The 23,993-nt window shown below is 45.9% G+C and overlaps 2 protein-coding genes across 2 annotated transcripts in view; both read right to left on the bottom strand.

The window, feature by feature from the left end:
- RBL1 (RB transcriptional corepressor like 1) overlaps window positions 1–7,378 on the bottom strand; it is an 88,849-nt gene extending 81,471 nt beyond the window's left edge. Inside the window, exon 1 of the mRNA XM_025400338.1 lies at window positions 6,588–7,378. Coding sequence (XP_025256123.1) covers window positions 6,588–6,866 — 279 coding nt within the window. The 5' untranslated portion in view covers window positions 6,867–7,378. The remainder of the gene's footprint in view (window positions 1–6,587) is intronic.
- A 6,743-nt stretch (window positions 7,379–14,121) lies between these two features.
- Window positions 14,122–23,993, bottom strand: part of MROH8 (maestro heat like repeat family member 8) — a 77,773-nt gene continuing 67,901 nt past the window's right edge. The window contains exons 21-24 of the mRNA XM_025400128.1: window positions 23,102–23,201; window positions 21,704–21,769; window positions 15,581–15,752; window positions 14,122–14,314 (exon numbers count right to left, since the gene is read on the bottom strand). Of these exons, the coding sequence (XP_025255913.1) occupies window positions 15,604–15,752; window positions 21,704–21,769; window positions 23,102–23,201 (315 nt within the window). The 3' untranslated portion in view covers window positions 14,122–14,314; window positions 15,581–15,603. The remainder of the gene's footprint in view (window positions 14,315–15,580; window positions 15,753–21,703; window positions 21,770–23,101; window positions 23,202–23,993) is intronic.

The following is a 23,993-nucleotide window of genomic DNA, read 5'->3' as shown; positions in this document are numbered from 1 at the left end:
TTTTTGAGACGGAGTCTCGCTCTGTCACCCAGGCTGTTGGGCAGTGGCCGGATCTCAGCTCCCTGCAAGCTCCGCCTCCCAGGTTCACGCCATTCTCCTGCCTCAGCCTCCCAAGTAGCTGGGACTACAGGCGCCCGCCACCTCGCCCGGCTAGTTTTTTTATATTTTTTAGTAGAGACGGGGTTTCACCGTGTTAGCCAGGATGGTCTTGATCTCCTGACCTCGTGATCTGCCCGTCTCGGCCTCCCAAAGTGCTGGGATTACAGGCTTGAGCCACCGCGCCAGGCTGTTCTATATATTTAAAAAATTATAATTTACTGTACCCCTTTTATGTTTAGATACATACATACTTACCATTATAGTTGCCTACAGTATTCAGTACAGAAACATGACGAACAAATTTGCAGCCCAAGAGCAACAGGCTACATTATTCAGCCTAGGTGTGTAGTAGACTATACTATCTAGGTTCGCATAAGTATATTCTGTGAAGTTCACACAACAAAATCACCTAATGTTGCATTTCTTAGACCATGTCCCTGTCATTAAGTGAAGCATGTCTGAATTATCAGAAGAGTTCTCCTAAAATTTGTCAGCATGACTTCCTTGATTTTAAGAAACGGACTCGATGATCCTGAAGTTTCTTTCTACCATTTTTGCTTTATGTTTCTCTTTAACTAGTCTGGCAGGGAAAGGCAAGAACAGAGTAAAAAGTTGTCAAGGGAGTCATACATAAAAAAATTAATACTAAGCTGGGCGTGGTGGCTCACACCTGTAATCCCAGCACTTTGGGAGGCCAAGGTGGGCGGATCACGAGGTCAGGAGATCGAGACCATCCTGGCTAACACGGTGAAACCCCGTCTCTACTAAAAATACAAAAAATGAGCTGGGCATGGTGGCGGGTGCCTGTAGTCCAGCTACTCGGAAGGCTGAGGCAGGAGAATGGCAGGAGAAACCCGGGAGGCAGAGCTTGCAGTGAGCCGAGATCACGCCACTGCACTCCAGCCTAAGCGACAAAGCGAGACTCCGTCTCAAAAAAAAAAAAAAAAATTAATACTAATCTCGTGCAACATAAAGGAGACTGTCATATTTATGAGGTAAAAATTTGGGGAATTATTTACTCCAAAACATGTCATCTTTAAAATACAGTCATATGCATTGCTTAATGACAGGGATATATTCTGAGAAATGCAACATTAGGCAATTTTGTTGTGCAAACATAGCATAGCCTACTAAACCTAGGCTATATGGTATGCTTATTGTTTCTAGGCTACAAATCTGTGGAAAATGTTACTATACTGAATACTGTTGGCAAATGTAACACAATAGTAATTACTTGTGTATCTAAACACAGAAAACATATAGTAAAAATAAAGTATGTGTGGTTCATCACTGACCGAAATGTTCTGCGGTACACGACCGTAGTAAGCATGGCTCTCCATATTTGTAGATATCTCAATTTACAATGCCACAAAAAGGTGACATTTGGGAATTCAACAATTTTCTACATTAGACTTCAGACATCTCCAAGCTACAGTCAGTTCATGACTTCATTGCTGAAATACAATAGGTGAAGTTTAAGGATTAAGAATTATGGATAGGCTGGTGCGGTGCCTCACGCCTGTAATCCTAGCACTTTGGGAGGCCGAGGCAGGTGGACCACCTGAGGTCAGGAGTTCGAGAGCATCCTGGCCAACATGGCAAAACCCCGTCTCTACTAAAAAATACAAAAATTAGCCAGGCATGGTGGTGCATGCCTGTAATCCCAGCTTCTTGGGAGGCTGAGGAAGGAGAATCACTTGAACCTGGGAGGTGGGGGTTGCAGTGAGCTGAGACTGCGCCTCCAGCCTGCGCGACGGGAGTGAGATTCCATCTCAAAAATAAATAAATAAATAAATTACAGATAAAGACCAGGCACAGTGGCTCATGCTAGTAATCCCAGCACTTTGGAAGGCTGAGACAGATAATTGCTTGAGCTCAGAATTTCAAGATCAGCCTAGGAAACATAGTGAGACCCGCATCTGTACAAAAGAGGAAAAAATTAGCTGGGCATGTGGCACATGCCTGTAGTTACAGCTACTTGGGGAACTGAGATGGGAGGATCATTTGAGCCCAGAATGTTAAGGCTGCAGTGAGCTGTGACTGACCCATTGGACTCCCGCAAGGGTGAAAGAACGAGACCCTATCTCAAAAAAAAAAAAAAAAAAAAAAAGAATTACAGATGTAAATCTCATAGCACAACACAATAGTGTTCTTGTACACTGTTCCACAGACTCTCTTTGAGACCAAACCCTAGAAGGATAAAAAGATTGATTAAAAGATTTCTTACAATAATCTGAAAGGGGTTGGTAGAAATGGGTGGCCATCAATAAACCCAATGTTCCTACCCTGAAGGAATGAGAAGTTTTATTTTCTCAAAGCACTAAATGAGGCAGGTAAGCTTAAGGGTGAATATTTTTATAAGCTTTGATTAATGAATTGCTTGGGAATAGGGTCTGGTCATGGTGGCCTACGCATATAGTCCTAGCACTTTGGGAAGCTGACGTGGGTGGACTGCTTGAGTTCAGGGGTTCGAGACTAGCTTGGGTAACACGGCAAAACCCCATCTCTACAAAATACAAAAAAATTAGCAGGACGTGGTGGTATGCGCCTATAGTCCCAGCTACTCTGGAGGCTGAGATGGGAGAAGTGCTTGAGACACTTTTTTCTCTCAAAAAAGAAAAAGAGAAAGAGTTGTTTGGGAATAGCATCTAAGTACTATACAGCCTTTGGATACAGGCTACTAAATGAAAATTCTAGCAAGATGGTGAAAATATAACTCCTAAAATTATTGTTTCGATTTTTTTTTTAGGCGTTAAAGAATACGCTGATTTTTATTTTACTTTTTAAAACAGGGTCTCATTATGTTGCCCCAGGCTGCAGTGCAGTGGTGCTATCAGGGCCACTGCAGCCTTGACTTCCCAGGAATCAGGGCCATTGCGGCCTCAACCTCCCAGGCTCAAACAATCCCCCCCCTTAGCCTCTGGAGTAGTTGGGACTAAAGGCACATGCCACCACACCCAGCTAATTTTTGTAGAGATGGGAGCCCAAGCTGGTCTCAAACTCCTGGGCTCAAGTGATCCGCCTGCCTCAGCCTCCCAAAACGTTGGGATAACAGGTGTGAGCCACCATGCCCAGTCTATTTTATTTTTTGTAGCGACAGGGTCTCACTATGTTGTCGAGGCTGGTCTTAAACTCCTGGGCTCAAGAGATCCTCCTGCCTCAGCCTCCCAAAGTGCTGGGATTATAGGCGTGAGCCACTGTGCCTGGCCTGATTTTCTTTCCTTAAAAAAGTCAACTATTTTATTCCACGAGAATAAAATAGAATACAATTATATTTGATAAAATCCTATTTCATAAAAATTCTATGAATTCTATGATATCAGAAACCGGTTTTTTTTGCATTTCTAAGGCCTACTTACCAGGCCTTAGAAATGCAAAAAAAGGCTTCTGATCTCACAGAACTTCACATCTGGAGCTAAGAAGAGGAACAGATACTATTATTTATAATTGGTGAGATATAGAAGCTATAAGAAGAATTGAAAAAGTGTTGTAGGAGAATATAGTGCAGTGAATAACTGATTTTGACTAGAGTTTAGAGAAGGCCTCACAAAAGGAGACAAAATTTGTAAATCACTAAAAATGTAAGCAGGAATTTGTCAGGTAGACTAGAGAGGGGTACGGATTGGAGAAAGACTTCTTAGGAAGCATCTGAGATATATGAAAATGACTAATCCAAATGTCTTTAACAAAAATTGATTTAAAAAAAAGGGGAAAATAAAACACTGGATAGAATAAACACAAAATTTCAGTTCATATATTTGTGCTTTCTAAAGCAAGCATTGGGCGGGGCACAGTGGCTCATGCCTGTAATCCCAATGCTCTGGGAGGCTGCGGCACAAGAATCACTTGAGGCCAGTTCAAGACCAGCTTGGGCAACATAGTCAGATACTATCTCCATAAAAAATTGAAAAATTAGCTGAGCACGGTGGTGTATGCCTGTAGTCCCAGCTACTGGGGAGGCTGAAGCAGGAAGATCACTTGAGCCTAGGAGTTTGAGTTTACAGTGAGCTACAATTGCACCACTGCATTCCAGGCCTGGTCAAAAGAGCAAGACTCTGTTTCTTTTCTTTCTTTCTTTTTTTTTTTTTTGTGATGGAGTTTTACTCTTGTTGTGCAGGGTGGAGTGCAATGGCGCAATCTCGTCTCACTGCAACCTCTACCTCCCGGGTTCAAGTGATTCTCCTGCCTCAGCCTCCCCAGTAGCTGGAATTACAGGCGCATGTCACCATGCCCGGCTAATTTTACATTTTTAGTAGAGACGGGGTTTCACCATGCTGGCCAGGCTAGTCTTGGACCTAAGAAGATCTGCCCACTTCCGCCTCCCAAAGTGCTGTGATTACAGACGTGAGCCACCGTGTGCCCAGCCAAGACCCTGTTTCTAAGGAAGAAAAAAAGAAAGAAAAAAAAAACAATAAATAAATAAAGCAAACATTGAAGTTGTCCTATTGAACTCTGCCTAACTAGAGATTTAGCTCTCAACCTTTCCTGGTGTTGGGGGTGATGGGGAAAGATTCCAGGCAGAGGGAACGGCATGGATATACCACAAAACTGGGAACAAGCTTGTCATATTCAAGAATCTGAAACAGGTGCACGCCTTGACCGTAGTTTGACACAGTAAATACTTATTCAATGACAGATGGTGTGACCTTGGGCAAGAGAGATCAAATGTGACCTAGGATGTCAGAAATGCTTTTTCAGGCTTTCAAAAATCAATCTGTTTTCAATTGAGAGGCCATTCATTCTAATCTTTTTTTTTTTCTTTCTTTTTTTTTTTTTTTGAGACAGAGTCTCACTCTGTGGCCCAGGCTGGAGTGCAGTCGCGCCATCTCGGCTCACTGCAAGCCCCGCCTCCCGGGTTCAGGCCATTCTCCTGTCTCAGCCTCCTGAGTAGCTGGGACTACAGGTGCCCGCCACCATGCCCGGCTAATTCTTTGTATTTTCAGTAGAGATGGTGTTTCACTGTGTTAGCCAGGATGGTCTCAATCTCCTGACCTCGTGATCTGCCCGCCTTGGCCTCCCAAAGAGCTGGGATTACAAGCATGAGCCACCGTCTCCGGCTAATCTCCCTTACTTTCTTATTCTTCCCACAGCTTTCCAGTCATGCCACCCACGGATGTGGACCATTGTCCTTTACCCAGTCTATCCAGTCTGGAAGACTTTTTCAGGTACTTTTCCTTCATATATAGGCACACAGTCAATATACATCCAACTCTATGCCTTTGAACCCAGCAATTATTTCACTGGGTGGTGAGTTAGTGGTGCACCCTGGGAGTTGGTCCAGCGCCCTTGGCACATGAAAGCCTTTGAACATGGGGCCAGTGGAGTGCTACATGAAATACACTCCATCAGGCTTATGCTCATCTTGCTCTTTTTAGATAGAGTCTTGCTCTGTCGCCCAGGCTGGAGTGCAGTGGTGTGATCTCTGCTCACTGCAGCTTATGCCTCCTGGGTTCAAGCAATTCTCCTGCCTCAGCCTTCCAAGTAGCTGGGATTACAGGCAGGCGCCAACACACCCAGCTAATTTTTGTAGTTTTTAGTAGAGACGGGGTTTCGCCATGTTGCCCAGGTTGGTCTCAAACTCCTGGCCTCAAATGATCCACCCGCCTTGGCCTCCCAAAGTGCTGGGATTACAGGCGTGAGCCACCACGCCCAGCCTGGGTTTCTGTATTAGAATAACCCTGGGCAAGACAACCTTCTGAGCCTTGCCATTATCACCTGGAAAGCAGGTCTAATACTCATTGCCATGCCATGTTCACAGGGCTGTTGTGAAGATAAAATGCAAGAATGATGGGGAAAAAAATCGAGTAATTATAACTGAAATTTGTTTTATTCAGAGCTAGACGCTGATGCAAAGCATCAGGACGATGCTCTGACAGAGGAGGAAACGTAGGGCTGAGATCAGCTTCGTATGCACACTGGCTTTGATCAAACCGCTGCACAGCAACCAGCAGCTCCACCCTGATGAAGCAGAGGGTGGAGGTTAAACGGCTCAGACCCTGGGTCTGGCTCCATCTCTAACCGTGTGACCTTGGGCCTGTAGCTTAACCTGTCTGGGGTTCCGCTTCCTCTTGCGTGGAACGGGGATCACAGAAGGGGTTCAGACGGAACTGAGAAGGTCCATTTAAAGCTCTGGCCAGTGGTGTCTTGGTAGGCAGTTCATTTTCACTTTACCATTATATTTGTTCTTACCGATTTAAGGGCACCACCATGACGTCTGTGGCGCTTAGCGGGGTAAAGTGTGGTCAGGAAGACCGGGGTTTGAGTGGCGCAGGGCCTAGGCCGCTCCTTTCCTGGGCTTCAGTTTCCCGCCTCAAAATGATGGGCGGATTGGTTGAGCAACACCCACCCTTCCCGCCCCTCGGCGCCTGGCTGCGCGGCGACCCTCCTAGATGGGGAAACTCCCACCACCCCATAGGCCGGGGAAGGGGCGGGGCAGGGGTGGGGCCTGGCGAGGGTAGGGTCCGGCCGCCCTACGTGCTGCGGCTCACCTCTAGGCTGTAGTTGCCTCGGATGGCAGTAAAGTCGTCCAGGGCTTCGGCCGCGCTCCCCTCGTCCAGGTTCAGCTCCTGGCACAGGGCCTGTAGCGCCTCCCCGGCTGCGGCGACCACCGCCACCCCCTCAGCGTGGGACTCGTCCTCGAACATCCCTTCAGGCCCCGCGGGCGGCGCGCCACGGCCCCCGACTTCTTTCTCCCTCCCAGGCGCGCTACCCACAACCACCTGCGCCAAAGCGCGCGAAAACTTGCAGTTGCGGGGGTGCTTCGTCATCCACCGTCTGCCTCCGCTTTTCTCCTCAAAAAAAAGTCCGTTTTTCCTCCGGAGCTCCTAGCCGTCCCTCCCCGGAAATGTGATAAGAATACGGACCTCAGATTCTGAAATACCTGGCCTTAGCCCTTGGCTGGTCGCGGGGGGCCGAGCCGGCGGGACAAAAAAAAGAGCGGAGGGATCCTCAGCCTGCGCGCAGAGCCTGCTGGGAGGTGTAGTCCATCTCCTGGGAGATGAAGCCCGCGGCCTCCCCCTGTCTTCCTGGTTAGGCTCTTGGGTTTTTGGGCAGGCCTGGGCTGCCTACTGCGAGGTGGCCTCGTGCAGCGTAGTGAGATGCCTCCTCTATCCACGGGCCCTGGGTTTGTCACTGTCCCGGGGCGCCAAACATAATCTGACTGAGCTGTATCCCTTGAGTTAGGAGATGGAGGCTGGAAGAGAAAAAAAATAGCCCCTGGACGAAGAGGGGCCTCCTGGGACTCTCCCCAAAGTCCCAGTGCCCAGTGAGCGGTTCGCTAAATGACGGAGGGGAAGGACTGGTGAGGGATATTAGAAGATGGATCCTCATCTTATGTTAGTCGCTAAAAGAGGCGGGCAGAGAAGACTGCAGTAATGAGGCAGGAGAATAGGGTCTGGAGGCAGGGAACCTATGGCTGTTTCACGTGACTTCCTAGAACTAAATTGAAAGGAAAACCCCAACTTTCCACGCCTAAGTAACAAAAGAACCAGAGGTTATTCCCTTGGACCTTTCATGCATGGCAGATGGGAAATTGACCGTCCGCAAGAAACCACACTGAGCGCCTTCCAGTCTTCATTTGCAACTTTTCTTCACTCCAGCCTCTGAATGGTTGTGAGAGGTGACAATGTGCTAGCAGCCCTCACTCTCAGCGCCTCCTCGGCCTCGGCGTCCACTCTGGCGGCGCCTGAGGAGCCCTTCAGCCCGCCATGGCACCGTGGGAGCCCCTCTCTGGGCTGGCTGAGGCCGGAGCCGCTTCCCTCTGCTTGCGGGGAGGTGTGGAGGGAGAGGTGCGGGTGGGAACCGGGGCTGCGCCCGGGGCTCGCGGGCCAGTGTAAGTTCCGGCGGGCGCGGGCTGGGGATCGGCGGGCCCCGCACACGTAGCGGCCAGCCGGCGCCGCCGGCCCAGGGCAGTGAGGGGCTTATCACCCGGGCCAGCAGCTGCGGAGGTTGCGCTGGGTCCCCCAGCAGTGCCGGCACGCCCGCGCCGCACTCAAATTCTCGTTGGGCCTTAGCTGTCTCCCCGCGGGGCAGGGCTAGGGACCTACAGCCCGCCATGTTTGAGCTCCACCCCCTGCGGTGGGCTCCTGCGTGGCCTGAGCCTCCCTGACGGGAGCCGCCCTCTGCTCCGTGAGGCCCGGTCCCATCGATCGCCCAAGGACTGAGGAGTGCAGGCGCGGCTCCGGACTGGCGGGCAGCTCCCCCTGCAGCCCCGGTGCAGGATCCACTAGGTGAAGCCAGCTAGGATCCTGAGCAGGATGGGGACTTGGAGAACTTTTATGGCTAGAGGATCGTAAATACACCAATCAGCACTCTGTGTCTACCTCAAGGTTTGTAAATCCACCAATTGATAATCTGTATCTAGCTAACTCAGTGTCTAGCTAACCTAGTGGGGACTTGGAGAACTTTTCCATCTAGCACTCTGTGTCTAGCTCAAGGATTGTTAATCAGCACTCTGTCAAAACGGACCAATCAATTCTCTGTAAAATAGACCAATCAGCTCTCTGTAAAATGGACCAATCAGCAGGATGTGGGTGGGGTCAGATAAGGGAATAAAAGCAGGCTGCCCGAGCCAGTAGTGGCAACCGGTTTGGGGTCTCTTTCCATGGTGTGGAAGCTTTGTTGTTTCGCTCTTTGCAATAAATCTTGCTGCTGCTCAGTCTTTGGGTCCACGCTGCCTTTATTGCAAAGGTCTGCAACTTCACTCCTGAAGCCAACCAGACCACGAACCCACTGGGAAGAACAAACAACTCCAGACGCGCTGCCTTTAAGAGCTGTAACACTCACCAGGGAAGCAGCTTCACTACTGACAGTGAGACGACAAACCCACCAGAAGGAAGAAGCTCCAGACACATCTGAACGTCTGAAGAAAGAAACTCTGGACACACCATCTTTAAGAACTGTAACACCGCGAGGGTCCCCGGCTCCATTCTTGAAGTCAGTGAGACCAAGAACCCACCCATTCTGGACACAGTTGCTGTCCACAACCAATCAGACTGATGGCGGGAGAGTCTCCCTTTGCATAATAGTATAATTTTGTAACTTCACCCTGGCCTCTGATTGGTTGCTTTCTGCAACCACTCAGACTGATTGTGGGCTACCACTTCAGTTACACTGAGTAAGCATAAAGTGACCAATGGGAAACTTCTAGGGGGTATTTGGACCCAAGAAGATTCTGTATCTGGGCCCTTGAGCTGCTGTGTGGGTCTGCTTCCCCACTATGGAGTGTACTTTTGTTTTTAAGAAATCCCTGTCTTCGTTCTTTTGTTGTTTCATTGTTTATTTGCTTTGCCTGTAATCCCAGTACTTTGAGAGGCCGAGGCAGGTGGATCACTTGAGGCCAGGAGTTCGAGACCAGCCAGGACAACAAGGCAAAACCCCGTCACTACTAAAAATATAAAAATTAGCTGGGCGTGTGGGTGCACCTGTGTAATCCCAGCAACCTGGGCAACTGAAACATGAGAATTGAGAATTGCTTGAACCGGGGAGGCAGAGGCTGTAGTAAGCCAAGATTGCACCACTGTACTCCAGTCTGGGTTACAGAGACTCTGTCTCAAAAACAACCAACCAACCAGCTGAGGACACATCTGTCAAACCCAGCCTCACCTACTTGCATTTAAAACCCGAAATCAATATGCTCTTCCTTATACTGATTTTATTTTTTCTGATTATCCCAGGGCATGCCCATGTAACCCAAAATTGAGCTTTTCTGAATAGAAAATGAAGTATGGCAGGCCGGGCGTGGCGGCTCACGCCTGTAATCCTAGCACTTTGGGAGGCTGAGGCAGGCGGGTCACCAGGTCAGGAGATCGAGATCATCCTGGCCAATATGGTGAAACACCGTCTCTACTAAAAATAAAAAAATTAGCTGGGCATGGTGGCGGGCGCTTGTAATCCCAGCTACTTGGCAGGCTGAGGTAGAAGAATAGCTGGAACCCGGGAGGCGGAGGTTGCAGTGAGCCAAGATCGTGCCACTACACTCCAGCCTGGTGACAGAGAAAGAAAAAGAAAATGAAGTATGGGTAGTGAAATAGATTTACTCTGCCCTTCATTTTTGATTCAGATACATATGAAGGTTGTTTCTATTTTGATCCCATTGTGTGATAGCCTCTATGATTAGCCTCCCTGTTGTGGTTTAATATTTCAGAGTTCTCCCAAAGCATGTGGTTGGAGCCTCATTATGACCTTTAAGGATTCCAAGACGAAAAAGGTTATAGTGTGCACCTTTCCAAATGTACTTCAAAATATATGCAATTCTAAATCACAAAGTAAGTGTAAGAAAGTACAAGAAAGGTCTAATTAATTTTCCCAAGATGTCTCTTTCATTTTGAAATTCTTATTTTTTTTTCCTTTTTTGTCTTCCAGCTTTGCTATGCCCTAAGCAGAAAATCAGTCTGCACTTGCCCCTCTCAGGACAAACTGCTTGTCTAACTTTCTTGTTTTTTTTTTTTTTTTTTAAAGCAGTTGATAGTTGTGGGGGAGGGGCAAGACCCGACATCACTTCTTTTTTTTTTTTTTGGAGACAGTCTCACTCTGTCACCCAGGCTGGAGTGCAGTGGCAAAATCTCAGCTCACTGCAACTTCTGCCTCCTGAGTTCAAGCAATTCTCCTTCCTCAGCCCCCCGAGTAACTGGGACTACAGGTGCACGCCACCACACCCGGCTTTTTTTTTTTTTTTTAATTCATTTTTAGTAGAGATGGGGTTTCACCATGATGGCCAGGCTGGTCTTGAACTCCTGACCCCAGGAGATCCACCCACCTCGGCCTCCCAAAATGCTGGGATTATAGGCATGAGTTACCATGCCTGGCTGGACCTCACCATTCTTTTTTTTTTGAGACGGAGTCTCACTCTGTCGCCCAGGTTGGAGTGCAGTGGCATGATCTCCGCTCACTGCAAGCTCCGCATCCTGGGTTCACGCCATTCTCCTGCCTCAGCCTCCCGAGTGGCTGGGACTACAGGCGCCCGCCACCACGCCCGGCTAATTTTTTTTTGTATTTTTAGTAGAGACGGGGTTTCACCGTGTTAGCCAGGATGGTCTTGATCTCCTGACCTCGTGATCTGCCCACCTCGGCCTCCCAAAGTGCTGGGATTACAGGCGTAAGCCACAGTGCCCGGCCGACCTCACCATTCTTAATCTTCTTTTTCCTCAGAGGCAAAACTAAAGTGGTGATCTTTAAGCTGGGTCTGCACTGTGGAAGTAGTGCATTACAAAGATTAATAAAGCCTCTCCACCCACAAAACGGGGAAAGGATTTGCATACAATCTTTTTTTTTTTTTTGAGACGGAGTCTTGCTCTGTGCCCCAGGCTGGAGTGCAGTGGCGCGATCTCGGCTCACTGCAAGCTCCGCCCCCCCGGGTTCACGCCATTCTCCTGCCTCAGCCTCCCGAGTAGCTGGGACTACAGGCGCCCGCCACCTCGCCCGGCTAATTTTCTTGTCGCCCGGCTAATTTTCTTGTATTTTTAGTAGAGACGGGGTTTCACCGTGTTAGCCAGGATGGTCTTGATCTCCTGACCTCGTGATCCGCCCGTCTCGGCCTCCCAAAGTGCTGGGATTACAGGCTTGAGCCACCGCGCCCGGCCTGCATACAATCTTAGAAAAGCAAATGTAAATGGCTTTTAGATGTGAAAAGATGCCCAACTTTTTTTCTTTCTTCCTTTCCTTTCCTTTCTTTCCTTTCTCTGTTTCTTTCTTTCCTTCCTTCCTCCCTTCCTCCTTCCCTCCCTTCCTTCCTTACTTCTTCCCTTCCTTCCTTTTATTTATTTATTTATTTATTTATTGAGATGGAGTCTCACTCTGGTCACCCAGGCTGGAGTGCGATGGTGCAATATCGGCTCATTGCAACTTCCACCTCCTGGTTTCAAGCAATTCTCCTGCCTCAGCCTCCTGAGCAGCTGGGACTACAGGCATGCGCCACCATGCCAGGGTAAATTTTGTAGCTTTTAGTAGAGATGGAGTTTCACCATGTTGGCCAGGATGGTCTCAATCTCTTGACCTTGTGATCTGCCCGCCTCGGCCTCCCAAAGTGCTGGGGTTACAGGCGTGAGCCACTGCGCCCGGCCCCAACCTTTCTAATAGGAAAAATATATATATACAAGTTTAAGCCAGTGTAAAACCATATTTTAAATCTATTCAATTGTCAAAAATCCAAAAGTTTGAAAATGTTCCAGCGACTCCCCATTTCTTTCAGGGTTAAGCCAAGCTCCTTGTCCTGGCCTACAAGGCACTGAGGGTCTGGTGGTCCCCTGTCTAACTCTGCCTTCATTTGCTACTCTCCCCTTTCTCACCCTACCCTAGTCATATTTGTGATTCCTTATGGCTACCTTTTTTTCCTTTAATTTGGAAAAATGCAAACTCAATTTTTATTTAGTCATAACCACAATGTTTAAAAAAAGTAAAGCATTTCATCCAAATCACTAACTAAAAGATAATAGCTAAGAATACTTGAACCAGATATCAAAGAATTGGGGGAAATGGGGGCCAGGCATGGTGGCTCATGCCTGTAATCCCAGCATTTTGGGAGGCTGAGGTGGACAGATCACTTGAGGCCAGGAGTTCGAGCCCAGCCTGGCCAAAATGGCAAAACCCTGTCTCTACTAAAAATACAAAAATTAGTTGGGCATGATGATGCTCGCCTGTAGTCCCAGCTACTCAGGAGGCTGAGGCAGGAGGAGAATCACTTGAACCGGGAAGGCAGAGGTTGCAGTAAGCTGAGATTACACCACTGCACTCCAGCCTGGGCAACAGAGTGACACTCCGTCTCGGAAAAAAAAAAAAATTTTTTTTAATGCAATTAACCATTAGATATTTCCATTCTTCACCTGCCAGTTGTTCCATTTCCTTTCCTTTTTTCCCATATCACCTCCAAAATGTCCCTCCATTGCCCTAGATAGCTCAGCTCTGGCTCTCTCTGTATATTCTTCAACCAAACAAGAGCCTGAGAATCAGATTGATGGTGACTATTTCTAATTAGTTCAGTGTGCCTCTTGGGGGTCTCCCACAATTCCATATGCAACTTATAAAAGTGGTCGCCCAGCACAAACTAATCTCTTTTCCCAGAAAATTTCTGCTTGTAAGAAATTTTTCTCCATTTATGCTTAAAGCAGACAGTAGGTACTCAACAAATAATAGTTCCTATCCTAGAGCCATTTGAGGATCTGACATCGGTTATAGGAGAGGGAATCATGAAAATGGAAAAAAGGGGAGAAGGAGTGGAAAACTTGGATATATTGGGATATATTTACCATTACACCAATTCAGAGATTTTTTTTCTTGTTTGGAGGTTTTTTCCTTTTTTTTTTTTTTTTTAGACGGAGTCTTGTACTGTCACCTGGGCTGGAGTGCAGTGGCATGATCTTGGCTGACTGCAACCTCTGCCTCCTGGGTTAAAGTGATTCTTCTGCCTCAGCCTCCTGAGTAGGTGAGACTACAGGCACATGACACCATGCCCGGGTATTTGCATTTTTAGTAGAGACAGCGTTTCGCTATGTTGGCCAGGTTGGTCTCAAACTCCTGACCTCATGATCTGCCTGCCTCGGGCTTCCAAAGTGCTGGGATTACAGGCATGAGCCACTGCACCTGGCCATTTGGAGTTTTTAAGGGAAAGGAAAAGGAAGAAGACAGGGCCATAAAGGATTTCACAAAAATACATCATTAAATATGAAACTATTAGAATGGATTGCTGGCCAGGCATGGTAGCTCACATCTGTAATCCCAGCACTTAGGAGGCCAAGGTGAGCAGATTACTTAAACTCAGGAATTTGAGACTATCCTGGGCAACACGGCAAAACCCCATCTCTACCAAAAATACAAAAAATTAGCTGGGCATGGTGGCACACACCTGTAGTCCCAGCTATTTGGGAAGCTCAGTGGGGAGGATCACTTGAGCCCAGGAGGCTGAGGTTGCAGTGAGTCATCATCATGCCACTGCACTCCAGCCTGGGTAAATGAGTGAGACCCTGTCTCAAAAAAAAAAAAAAAAAAGTTATTTTATTCTTAATATTGTTGGCAATTAAGCAGACATACTAACATTGTAACATTAACATTTATTTAGAATCTCTTTTCAAGCTGTCCTTGACCTGCTTCTCAAGACTGGAATTCTGCTGGGTGCGGTGGTACATGCTTGTAATCTCAGCACTTTGGGAGGCTGACACAGGAGGATGACTTGAGGCCATGAGTTCAAGACTAGCCTACCTGCACAACATAGCAAGATTCTGTCCTACAAAAAAAAAAAAAAAGAAAAAAAATTAGCTTATTCATCTGTAGCTCTTAGTCCCTGGTGCGAGTCCGGTACAAGGGGGAGGACAGGGAATTAACAATCACTAAATATGTACTCTATGCTCAATCTGTGTAATACCTCTTACACATACTCTTTCATTTATTCCTTTCAACAAGCCTTTAGTTAGAAAACGCTATCTCCATTTTTTACATAAACCTGCAGTTGAGAAATAATTTTTTTTAATGTTTCCAGAAAGTCAGCTATAATGCTGGCATTTGATCCCAGACCTGTACACTCTGAACTTCATATTTCCACTGTATTATTTTGCCTATTCCAAATATAGCTCTATTTACAGAGCAAATAATTGTGCTGGTATTTGGTAAGATAGCATGTGCAATATAAAATCCAGTTTATGATTTAAATGGAGGCAGAAGATGTAGATATAGGCAAACCCTAACATCACCTATATTAGCTCTTGTTTCTGTTTTGCCTTTCCCATTTGACAAAGAACGGTTTGTAGCAGTTAAGGGCTATCTTATTTTCTGAGATGGAGACAACAGCATGAAGGGCTATTTAACAGGTATGGTTGGTTGTATGTGCCTGTAGTTCCAGCTACTTAGTAGGCTGAGGCAGGAGGCCAGGACTTCGAGGTTAGTGAGTTGTGATCATGCCATTGCACTTGAACTTGGGTGACAGAGGGAGACCCTATCTCTAAAAGAAATCAAACAAACAAACAAAAAAAGATGTGAACTTTTTTTTTTTTTTTTTTTTTTTTTTGAGACAGAGTCTTACTCTGTCACCCAGGCTGGAATGCAGTGGCGTGACTTTGGCTCATTGCAACCTCTGCCTCCTGGGTTCAAGCGATTCTCCTGCCTCGGCCTCCCAAGTACCTGGGATTACAGGTGCCTGCCACCATGCCTAGCTAATTTTTGTATTTTAAGTAGAGACGGGGTTTCATCATGTTGGCCAGGCTGGTCTCAAACTCCTGACCTCAAGTGATCTGCCTGCCTTGGAGTCCCAAAGTGCTGGGATTATAGGCGTGAGGTACCATGCCTGGCCAAAAACTCTGTAGATTTTTAAACTGTATCTGCAATTTTAAACTAAGAACTGCCCTCCTCTATATCTTCTTCAAGGTTTTGAAAGCAAAAAACACGTTGGAGATAATTAAATGGGTAGAGGTGGCTTAATGCTGGCATTGTTTTAAGTCTGAAAAAAGGGGGGCTGGCATCAGTGACTTCTGTGGTTTCTGAAAGGATTGGTTTTTACCTGATGTTGCTTGCCTTGTGTTTCTAGGCAGAGGACCTGCCCATGAGCTTCTGCAACCAGTTCACTCTCTGCTTAGGTTTTGGTTCGGCGCTCGCCATCTGGACTAGTAACAGAGTCTGGGAGGTGATGATGCACAGCGAGGGCTCAGGGTCACACAGCAGGTCTCTCAGATCTAGCGGCAGGCAAACACAGGTTGGAGGTAAAAGCCCCTGAGATCTATGGAAATGAATGAAGGTCTAGATAGCAAAAAGCTTACATGCCCATAGCAGCTTAGATTACAGGTCCAACTGTCTAAAAGTTTATATATCAGTGAATTGATTCCAATTTTGATCTACAAAACCTACTGGTTTCTGAGTTGCCAAACATTTCACTCTTCTGCAATAATCACATTCCAAGTAGTCTTTCTAAAGTCAAATTATCTGGACCTCCCAAGCCATGTCTAATGTTAATATCTAAGTTCCTGTGTTGGTCCTAGAAGTAACTCTTACATCACTATCTTCTTTTAATTACAAAAAACACACACACACACACACACACACACAAAAAAAAACACAAAAAACTTTTAGTTTTTAATGTTTTCTTTTCTTTTTTCTTTTTCTTTTTTTTTTTTTTGAGATGAAGTCTCCTTCTGTTGCCCAGGCTGGAGTGCAGTGACACGATCTCGGCTCACCATGTTTCACCATGTTGGCCAGGATGGTCTTGAACTCCTGACCTCAAGTGATCCACCCACCTTGGCCTCCCAAAGTGCTGGGATTACAGGTGTGAGCTACCGTGCCAAGCAGTTTTTATGTTTTCATATTACAAAATAAATACATGTTCATTGTGCAGAAAATTTAGATATTACATGTAAGCACAAGAAGAAAAGTCACCCATAATCCTACCATCTAGAGATAACTACTGTTATTTTCAATGTATATCTTTCTGGTCTTTTTTTTCATACATTTATATTTACATATATATGCTTTTACTTTTTGTCCAAAAGGAACCATATGACCTAGGAATTGCAAATGCTGGTTTTATTTAATGATACCACATCATCATTTATCTGAGTCATTTAAAAATTATTCTAGCACTTTGGGAAGCCTAGGGAGGTGGATCACCTGAGCCCAGGAGTTCAAAACCAGCCTGGGCAACACGGCAAAACCCTATGCCTACATAATATCAAAACATAAAACACTAGCCAGGTGTGGTGCCTTGTGCCTGTAGTCCCAGCTACTTGGGAGACTGAGGTGGGAGGATCCCTTCAGCCTAGGAGGTAGAGATTGCAATGAACTGAGATCGTGCCACTGCATTCCAGCCTGGGCAACAGGCTGAGATCCTGTTTCAAAATAAATAAATAAATAAATAAATAAATCAAATGAAAATTATTCTATAATATTTTTCATGGCTATTCAGGTTGAGGATCCCGTATCCAAAATGTTTAGAAGCAGAAGTGTTTTGGAAATTAGACTGTTTCGGACTTTGGAAGATGTGCATATACATAATGAGATATTTTGGGGATAGGACTGAAGTCTAAACACAAAATTCATTTATGTTTCATATATACCTTATAAATATACCCTGAAGGTAATTTTATATTATATAATATTTTAAATAGTTTTGTGCACGAAACAAAGTTTTGACTGTGTGTGTGTGTGTGTGTGTGTGTGTGTTTTAAACAGAGTCTCACTCTGTCACCCAGAGTGACAGATCTTGGCTCACTGCAACCTCCGTCTCCCGGGTTGAAGCGATTCTCCTGCCTCAGGCTCCTGAGTAGCTGGGATTATAGGTGCGCACCACTACGCCCGGCTACTTTTTGTATTTTTAGTAGACAGGGCTTCACCATGTTGGCCAGGCTGGTCTTGAACTCCTGACCTCAGATGATCTGCCTGCCTTGGCCTCCCAAAGTGCTAGGATTACAGGTGTGAGCCACCACAACTGCTTGATTGTGTTTTGTCTTATGAGGTAGGTCAGGTATGGAATTTTCCCATTGTGGTGTCATGTTAACACTCAAGAAGTTTCAGGGTGGAGAGCATTTCAGATTTTGGATTTTTCTGATTAGGGATGCTCAACCTGTATATAATTCTACAATATGAATATGCTATAATTTATTTAATTATCTGTTGTTTCCAATCTAGATTATTTCCCATTTTTGTTATTCTAAATAACACTAAAATGAACATTCCTGTAATTTATTTCTGCTTATTTTCATAGATTAAATTCCTAAATAAGAATTGATAAGTCAGGTTGGGCACGGTGGCTTGCGCCTGTAATCCCAGGATTTTGGAAGGCCGAGGCGGGCAGCTCACGAGGTCAGAAGTTCGAGACCAGCCTGACCAACATGGTGAAACCCCATCTCTATTAAAATACAAAAAACAGCCGGGCATGGTGCCTGTAATCCCAGCTACTCAGGAGGCAGAGGCAGGAGAATCTCCCTCTTTTTTTTTTTGAGACGAAGTCTCACTCTGTCACCCAGGCTGGAGTGCAGTGGCACGATCTTGGCTCACTGCAATCTCCGCCTCCCAGGTTGAAGCGATTCTCCTTGAATCACACCTGACTAATTTTTGTATTTTTAGTAGAGATGGGGTTTCACCATGTTGGCCAGGTTGGTCTCAAACTCCTGACCTTAGGTGATCCACCCACCTGGGCCTCCCAAACTGCTGGGATTACAGGCATGAGCCATTGTGTCCGGCTCGAAGTTTATTAATTGGTAATCTTTGCCATTTCGACAGAAAAACGCATACTGGCATCTCATCATGATTTATTTTGCAAACCTCTGATTACTAGTAATATCAAATATCTTTCATCTATTTATTGGCCATTTGTAATTATTCTATGAACCGCTTATTCATATTGTTTGCCACTTTTCTTTTGAGGATTTCTAATTTGATTTAAGGGTATTAACCCTTTAGCATGTTGCAAATATTTCCCTTCATATTATTGTTTGCATTTCACTTTTAACTATTTCTCTCTTTTTCAAAGTTGGTTTTTAAAATTTTGATGTAGACAAATCTACCATTCTTTTATTTTATGGATATGCCTTTGGTATCATACCTAGAAAAGGATCTTTTTTATTTTTATTTTATTTATTTAATTAATTTTTTTTTTGAGACAGAGTCTTGCTCTGCTGCTCCAGCTGGAGTGCAGTGTCACGTTCTTGACTCACTGCAACCTCTGCCTCCCAGGTTCAAGCATGGTTCTCATGTCTCAGCCTCCTGAGTAGCTGGGATTACAGGTGCACATCAATATGCCCGGCTAATTTTTGTATTTTTAGTAGAGACGGGGTTTTGCCATGTTGGCCAGGCTGGTCTTGAACTCCTGGCCTCAGGTGATCTACCACCTCAGCCTTCCAAAGTGCTGGGAATACAGGCATGAGCCACTACGCCGGGCCAGGTTCTCTTTTTTATGTATAATTCTCCAAGCTCTCAAAAACGCTCAAGACCTCTTCATAATTTGGAGCTTTATACTTATTAAGCAGTGTTTTGCCTTTAAATTCATCTTGTTTGCTTCCAAAATGTAACACTTCACTAGTTTGTAGTTTCTTTCACTTGTTGCATTGAGGTCTGTCCACATGTTCCACAGAACATTCATTATGTATTTATTTATTTATTATTTTTTGAGATGAAGGCTCACTCTGTCCCTAGGCTGGAGTGCAATGGCGCATCTCGGCTCACTGCAACCTCCGCCTCCCAGGTTCATGTGATTCTCCTGCTTCTGTCTCCCGAGTAGCTGGACTACAGGCATGCACCATGTGCCATCACACCTGGCTAATTTTGTATTTTTAGTAGAGAGGGGATTTCACCATGTTAGCCAGGGTGGTCTTGAACTTCTGACCTAAGGTGATCCACCTGCCTGGGCCTCCCAAAGTGCTGGGATTACAGGCATGAGCCACCACACCTGGCCATGTTCCACAGAACATGAAATGTTAATCACATATGGTTCATTCTAATCTATATGCACATAATTATATATATTTTCTAGATCTTTCATATAGATAACTTTTGAATGGAAAAGGAAGTTTCGTCCCCCTTTTAGATTAGAAAATAATTTCCTTTTATTTGAACAGAATCAGCCACGTAGAATCCTATCCCTTGGAATAATCTCCCTTCCTCCCTCCCTCCCTCCCTCCCTCCTCCCTCCCTCCTCCCTCCTCTCTTCCTCTCTTTCTCTCTTTGACGGAATCTTACTCTGTCACCCAGGCTGGAGTGCAGTGGTGCAATCTCGGCTCACTGAAGCCTTGACCTCCTGGGCTCAAACACTGTTCCCGCTTTGGCCTCCTGAGTAGCTGGAACCACAGGCACATACCACCACACGGACTAATTTTCTTTTTTTAATAGAGGCCAGGTGCAGTGGCTCATGCCTGTAATCCTGGCACTTTGGGAGGCTGAGGCAGGCGGATCACCTGAAGTAAGAAGTTCAAGAACAGCCTGGACAACATGGAGAAACCCATCTCTACTAAAAATATAAAAATTAGCCAGGCATGGTGGCGGGCACCTGTAATCCCAGCTACCTGGGAGACTGAGGCACAAGAATCATTTGAAACCAGGAGGTGGAGGCTGCAGTGAGCTGAGATTGCACCATTGCACTCCAGCCTCGGCAACAGAGCGAGACTCCATCTCAAAAAAAAAAAAAAAAAAAAATATATATATATATATATACACACACACACACATATATATATATATATATAAAGAGAGAGAGAGAGAGATACGAAGTCTCACTATGTTGCCCTGGCTGGTCTTGAACTCCTGGGCTCCAGTAATCCTCCCACCTCAGCCTCCCTAAGTGCTAGAATTACAGGTGTGAGCCATTGCACCCAGCCTCCTTTCTTTGCTTCTGGTATCTGTGAGGAAGTGGGAGACCTTAGAGAAAAGTGGCATATCTTTCTTAAATAAACTTTAGCTCCTAGCCGTTTCACCAGTTATGTTTTTATTTTATAAGTAATGAATTGCTCAGGATTTTGATTAGATTCTGCAAGTAATAATTTTGGATTGTAAGACAGCATCATATGGCATTTTCTAATGGTAGGACTACTTCTTAGTGGGAATAAAGAATGCCTGTTTTGGCCGGGCGCAGTGGCTCATGCCTGTAATCCCAGCACTTTGGGAGGCTGAGGTGGGTGGATCACCTGAGGCCAAGAGTTTGAGACCAGCCTGACCAATATGGTGAAATCCCATCTCTACCAAAAATACAAAAATTAGCAGGGCGTGGTAGCACGTGCCTGTAATCCCAGCTACTCGGGAGGCTAAGGCAGGAGAATCACTTGAACCTGGGAGGTGGAGGCTGCAGTGAGCCGATATCAGGCTACTGCACTCGACTGTGCGACAGAGCAAGACTCCGTCTCGAAAGAAAAAAAAAGAATGCCTGTGTCTCAGAACAGGGGATTTGAAAGAAAAACATTAAAGAAAAAAATTAAAGAAAAATGTGAGGCCGGGCGCGGTGGCTCAAGCCTGTAATCCCAGCACTTTGGGAGGCTGAGACGGGTGGATCACGAGGTCAGGAGATCGAGACCATCCTGGCTAACACGGTGAAACCCTGTCTCTACTAAAAACTACAAAAAACTAGCCGGGCGAGGTGGCGGGCGCCTGTAGTCCCAGCTACTCGGGAGGCTGAGGCAGGAGAATGGCGTAAACCCGGGAGGCGGAGCTTGCAGTGAGCTGAGATCCGGCCACTGCACTCCAGCCCGGACAAGAGAGCGAGACTCCGTCTCAAAAAAAGAAAAAAAAAAGAAAAATGTGACTATAAAACATCTCTATTACCAAGTCCTACCTACGTTACAGGACAACTGCTTATAGAAAATAGTGCTGCAGTCATCTCTGTGGTACTTGTGAGGAATCATCATAATTTCCTAAGATAGTATTTCTAGGTAATGTCTTATTTGCTGACAGACAAGGCTCAGGAACTGTCCCCAAGACTCATCAAAGCTAGTTTCCAGACAAATAGGGTCATGTCCTTTCCTAAAGGGAAACTGGACTGGAATGGGACTGTCATTCAGCTGAAATCACCAATAGCACTCCTGCTACAAAAGCCAGGTTTTCTAGAGCTCAGGGTCTCAGCTCTGCTATAAAGCCTTCCCACAGCGGCTGCCTCAGATACCTTCCAAAATATGGGTACACCCCAAATTCAAGGACTGTTATCACTTACCATCCTCTATCCGGTCAGTACCCATCCTCCTGAGCTCATTGTGATCCATGTACTTCGATAAAAGGCCTAAAGGCAGGATAAAGTCAATGAGTACTGTGATCTGGCTTTTGCTCTGGGAAATGAATATCTAAAAGTTTTTATCATTAAGACATCTAAGCAGCTGGTGGAATCGGCCTTCTGATAATTAGGCAGATTCCAAAAACTGGGCTTCCACGTGCCTGGTAGTTACCTATAGGTAGCAGAGCCCCTTTTTCCAAGGTCATCTTCATAAAGAATGGGGATACTTGGCCGTGTGCAGTGACTCACAGCCGGGTACGGTGACTAACGCCTGTAATCCCAGCACTTTGGGAGGCTGAGGCGGGAAGACTGCTTGAGCCCAGGAGTTTAAGACCAGTCTGGGCAATGTAGCAAGACCTTGTCTCTTAAAAAAAAAAAAAAAAAAAAAATCGGCTGCGCATGGTGGCACATGCCTATAGTCCCAGCTACTCAAGAGGCTGAGGGAGGTAGGAGGATTGCTTGAGCCCAGGATGTTGAGGCTGCAGCGAGCCATGATCGTGCCACTGTGCTTCAACTTGGGCAACAAAGTGAGACCTTGTCTCAAACCACCACCCCTGCCCACACATATAAAACCCCCACACCATACATACATAAAAATGGGGATACTGACTGGGTGTGGTGGCTTACGCTTGTAATCCCAGCACTTTGGGAAGCTGAGGCAGGTGGATCACCTGAGGTCTGGAGTTCGAGACTAGCCTGGCCAACACGGTGAAGTCCCATCTTTACTAAAAACACAAAAATTAGGCCGGACGCAGTGGCTCATGCCTGTAATCCCAGCACTTTGGGAGGCTGAGGCGGGTGGATCACCTGAGGTCAGGAGTTCGAGACCAGCCTGGCCAACATGGTGATACCCCGTCTCTACTAAAAGTTACAAAAATTAGCAGGGTATAGTGGCAGGCAGCTGAATCCCAGCTACTTGGGAGGCAAAGGCAGGAGAATTGTTTGAACCCGGGAGGCAGAGGTTGCAGTGAGCTGAGATCAAGCCATTGCACTCAAACCTGGGGGACAAGAGCGAGACTTTTCTCAAAAATAAAAATAAAAATAAAAATAAAATTAGCCAGGTGTGGTGGCAGGTGCCTGTAATCCCAGCTATTCAGGAGGCTGAGGCAGGAGAATCACATGAATCCGGAAGATGGAGGTGGCAGTGAACTGAGATCACGCCACTGCACTCCAACCTGGGTGACAGAGTGAGACTCCTCAAAAAAAAAAAAAAAAAAAAAAAAGAAAGAAAGAAAGAAAGAAAGGAAGAAGGAAAAGAAAAAAAGAAGAGATGCTTGCCAACACAATTTGGGAAAGTATAGGACAAAAGTGACTATAGGAATGAAAGGGCGTTCTTTGTACCTACAAACAAGACTGCTGATCTTCTGACGGAAAGTTTTGGATTCTTGGAGTATATCAGTGTTTGTTCTAGGATGTTAATTTTCCCCTTGCACTTTTTTTCCTAAGTGGGGAAAAAATAAGTATAAAGTAATGAAGCAGCAGCACTCTTTTGATCAGACTTACCATAGTTTCTGGGGTTAGAGACTCTATCAGAAAGAGTACAGTAGTGTTTGAAATAACTACAGTTGCTGAATGAGTATTATACCAGAATAACAAGCCCCTAGACCAAGTTATTCTAAATCCTGTGAATGTCCCATCTTGTCTTCTCTGTATTTAAGTCTTGTTCTTTAAGCTTCACCTTGAGTTCTGCCTCCCTATGAGCTTGTCCCTGACTGTTTGCCTGCCTGACCTAGCCCTGCTCTGAGCATTTTGCAGGTATTCCTCTCCTGGCACGCACTTTTTTACATCAAGGTTTTATCTCCCTTGCTAGCTTGCAGGCTCCCTTCAGGAAGTTTTTTTTTTTTCTTCAGAATGAGCCTCGTTCTATTACCCAGGCTGGAGTGCAGTGGCGCAGTCTTGGCTCACTGCAACCTCCACCTCCCGGGTTCAAGCGATTCTCCTGCCTCAGCCTCCCGAGTCGCTGGGACTATAGGTGCTCAAGCTAATTTTCTTTTTTGTATTTTTGGTAGAGACAGGGTTTCACCATATTGGCCAGGCTGGTCTTGAATTCCTGACCTTGTGATCCACCTGCCTTGGCCTCCCAAAGTGCTGGGATTACAGGCGTGAGCCACTGCACCTGGCCCCCTCAGAAAGTTTTAATCCTCGGGTTCTCTATGGCCTGTCATGGCTTTTGGGTGAATGAAGGCACCTCTCAGTGGATCTTGTATAGGGACGGCACCTCAAGAATAGGAGG

Source organism: Theropithecus gelada, chromosome 10 (assembly GCF_003255815.1).
Source record: "Theropithecus gelada isolate Dixy chromosome 10, Tgel_1.0, whole genome shotgun sequence".
NCBI lineage: Eukaryota > Metazoa > Chordata > Mammalia > Primates > Cercopithecidae > Theropithecus > Theropithecus gelada.
This window is presented reverse-complemented; position numbering and strand designations above follow the sequence as displayed.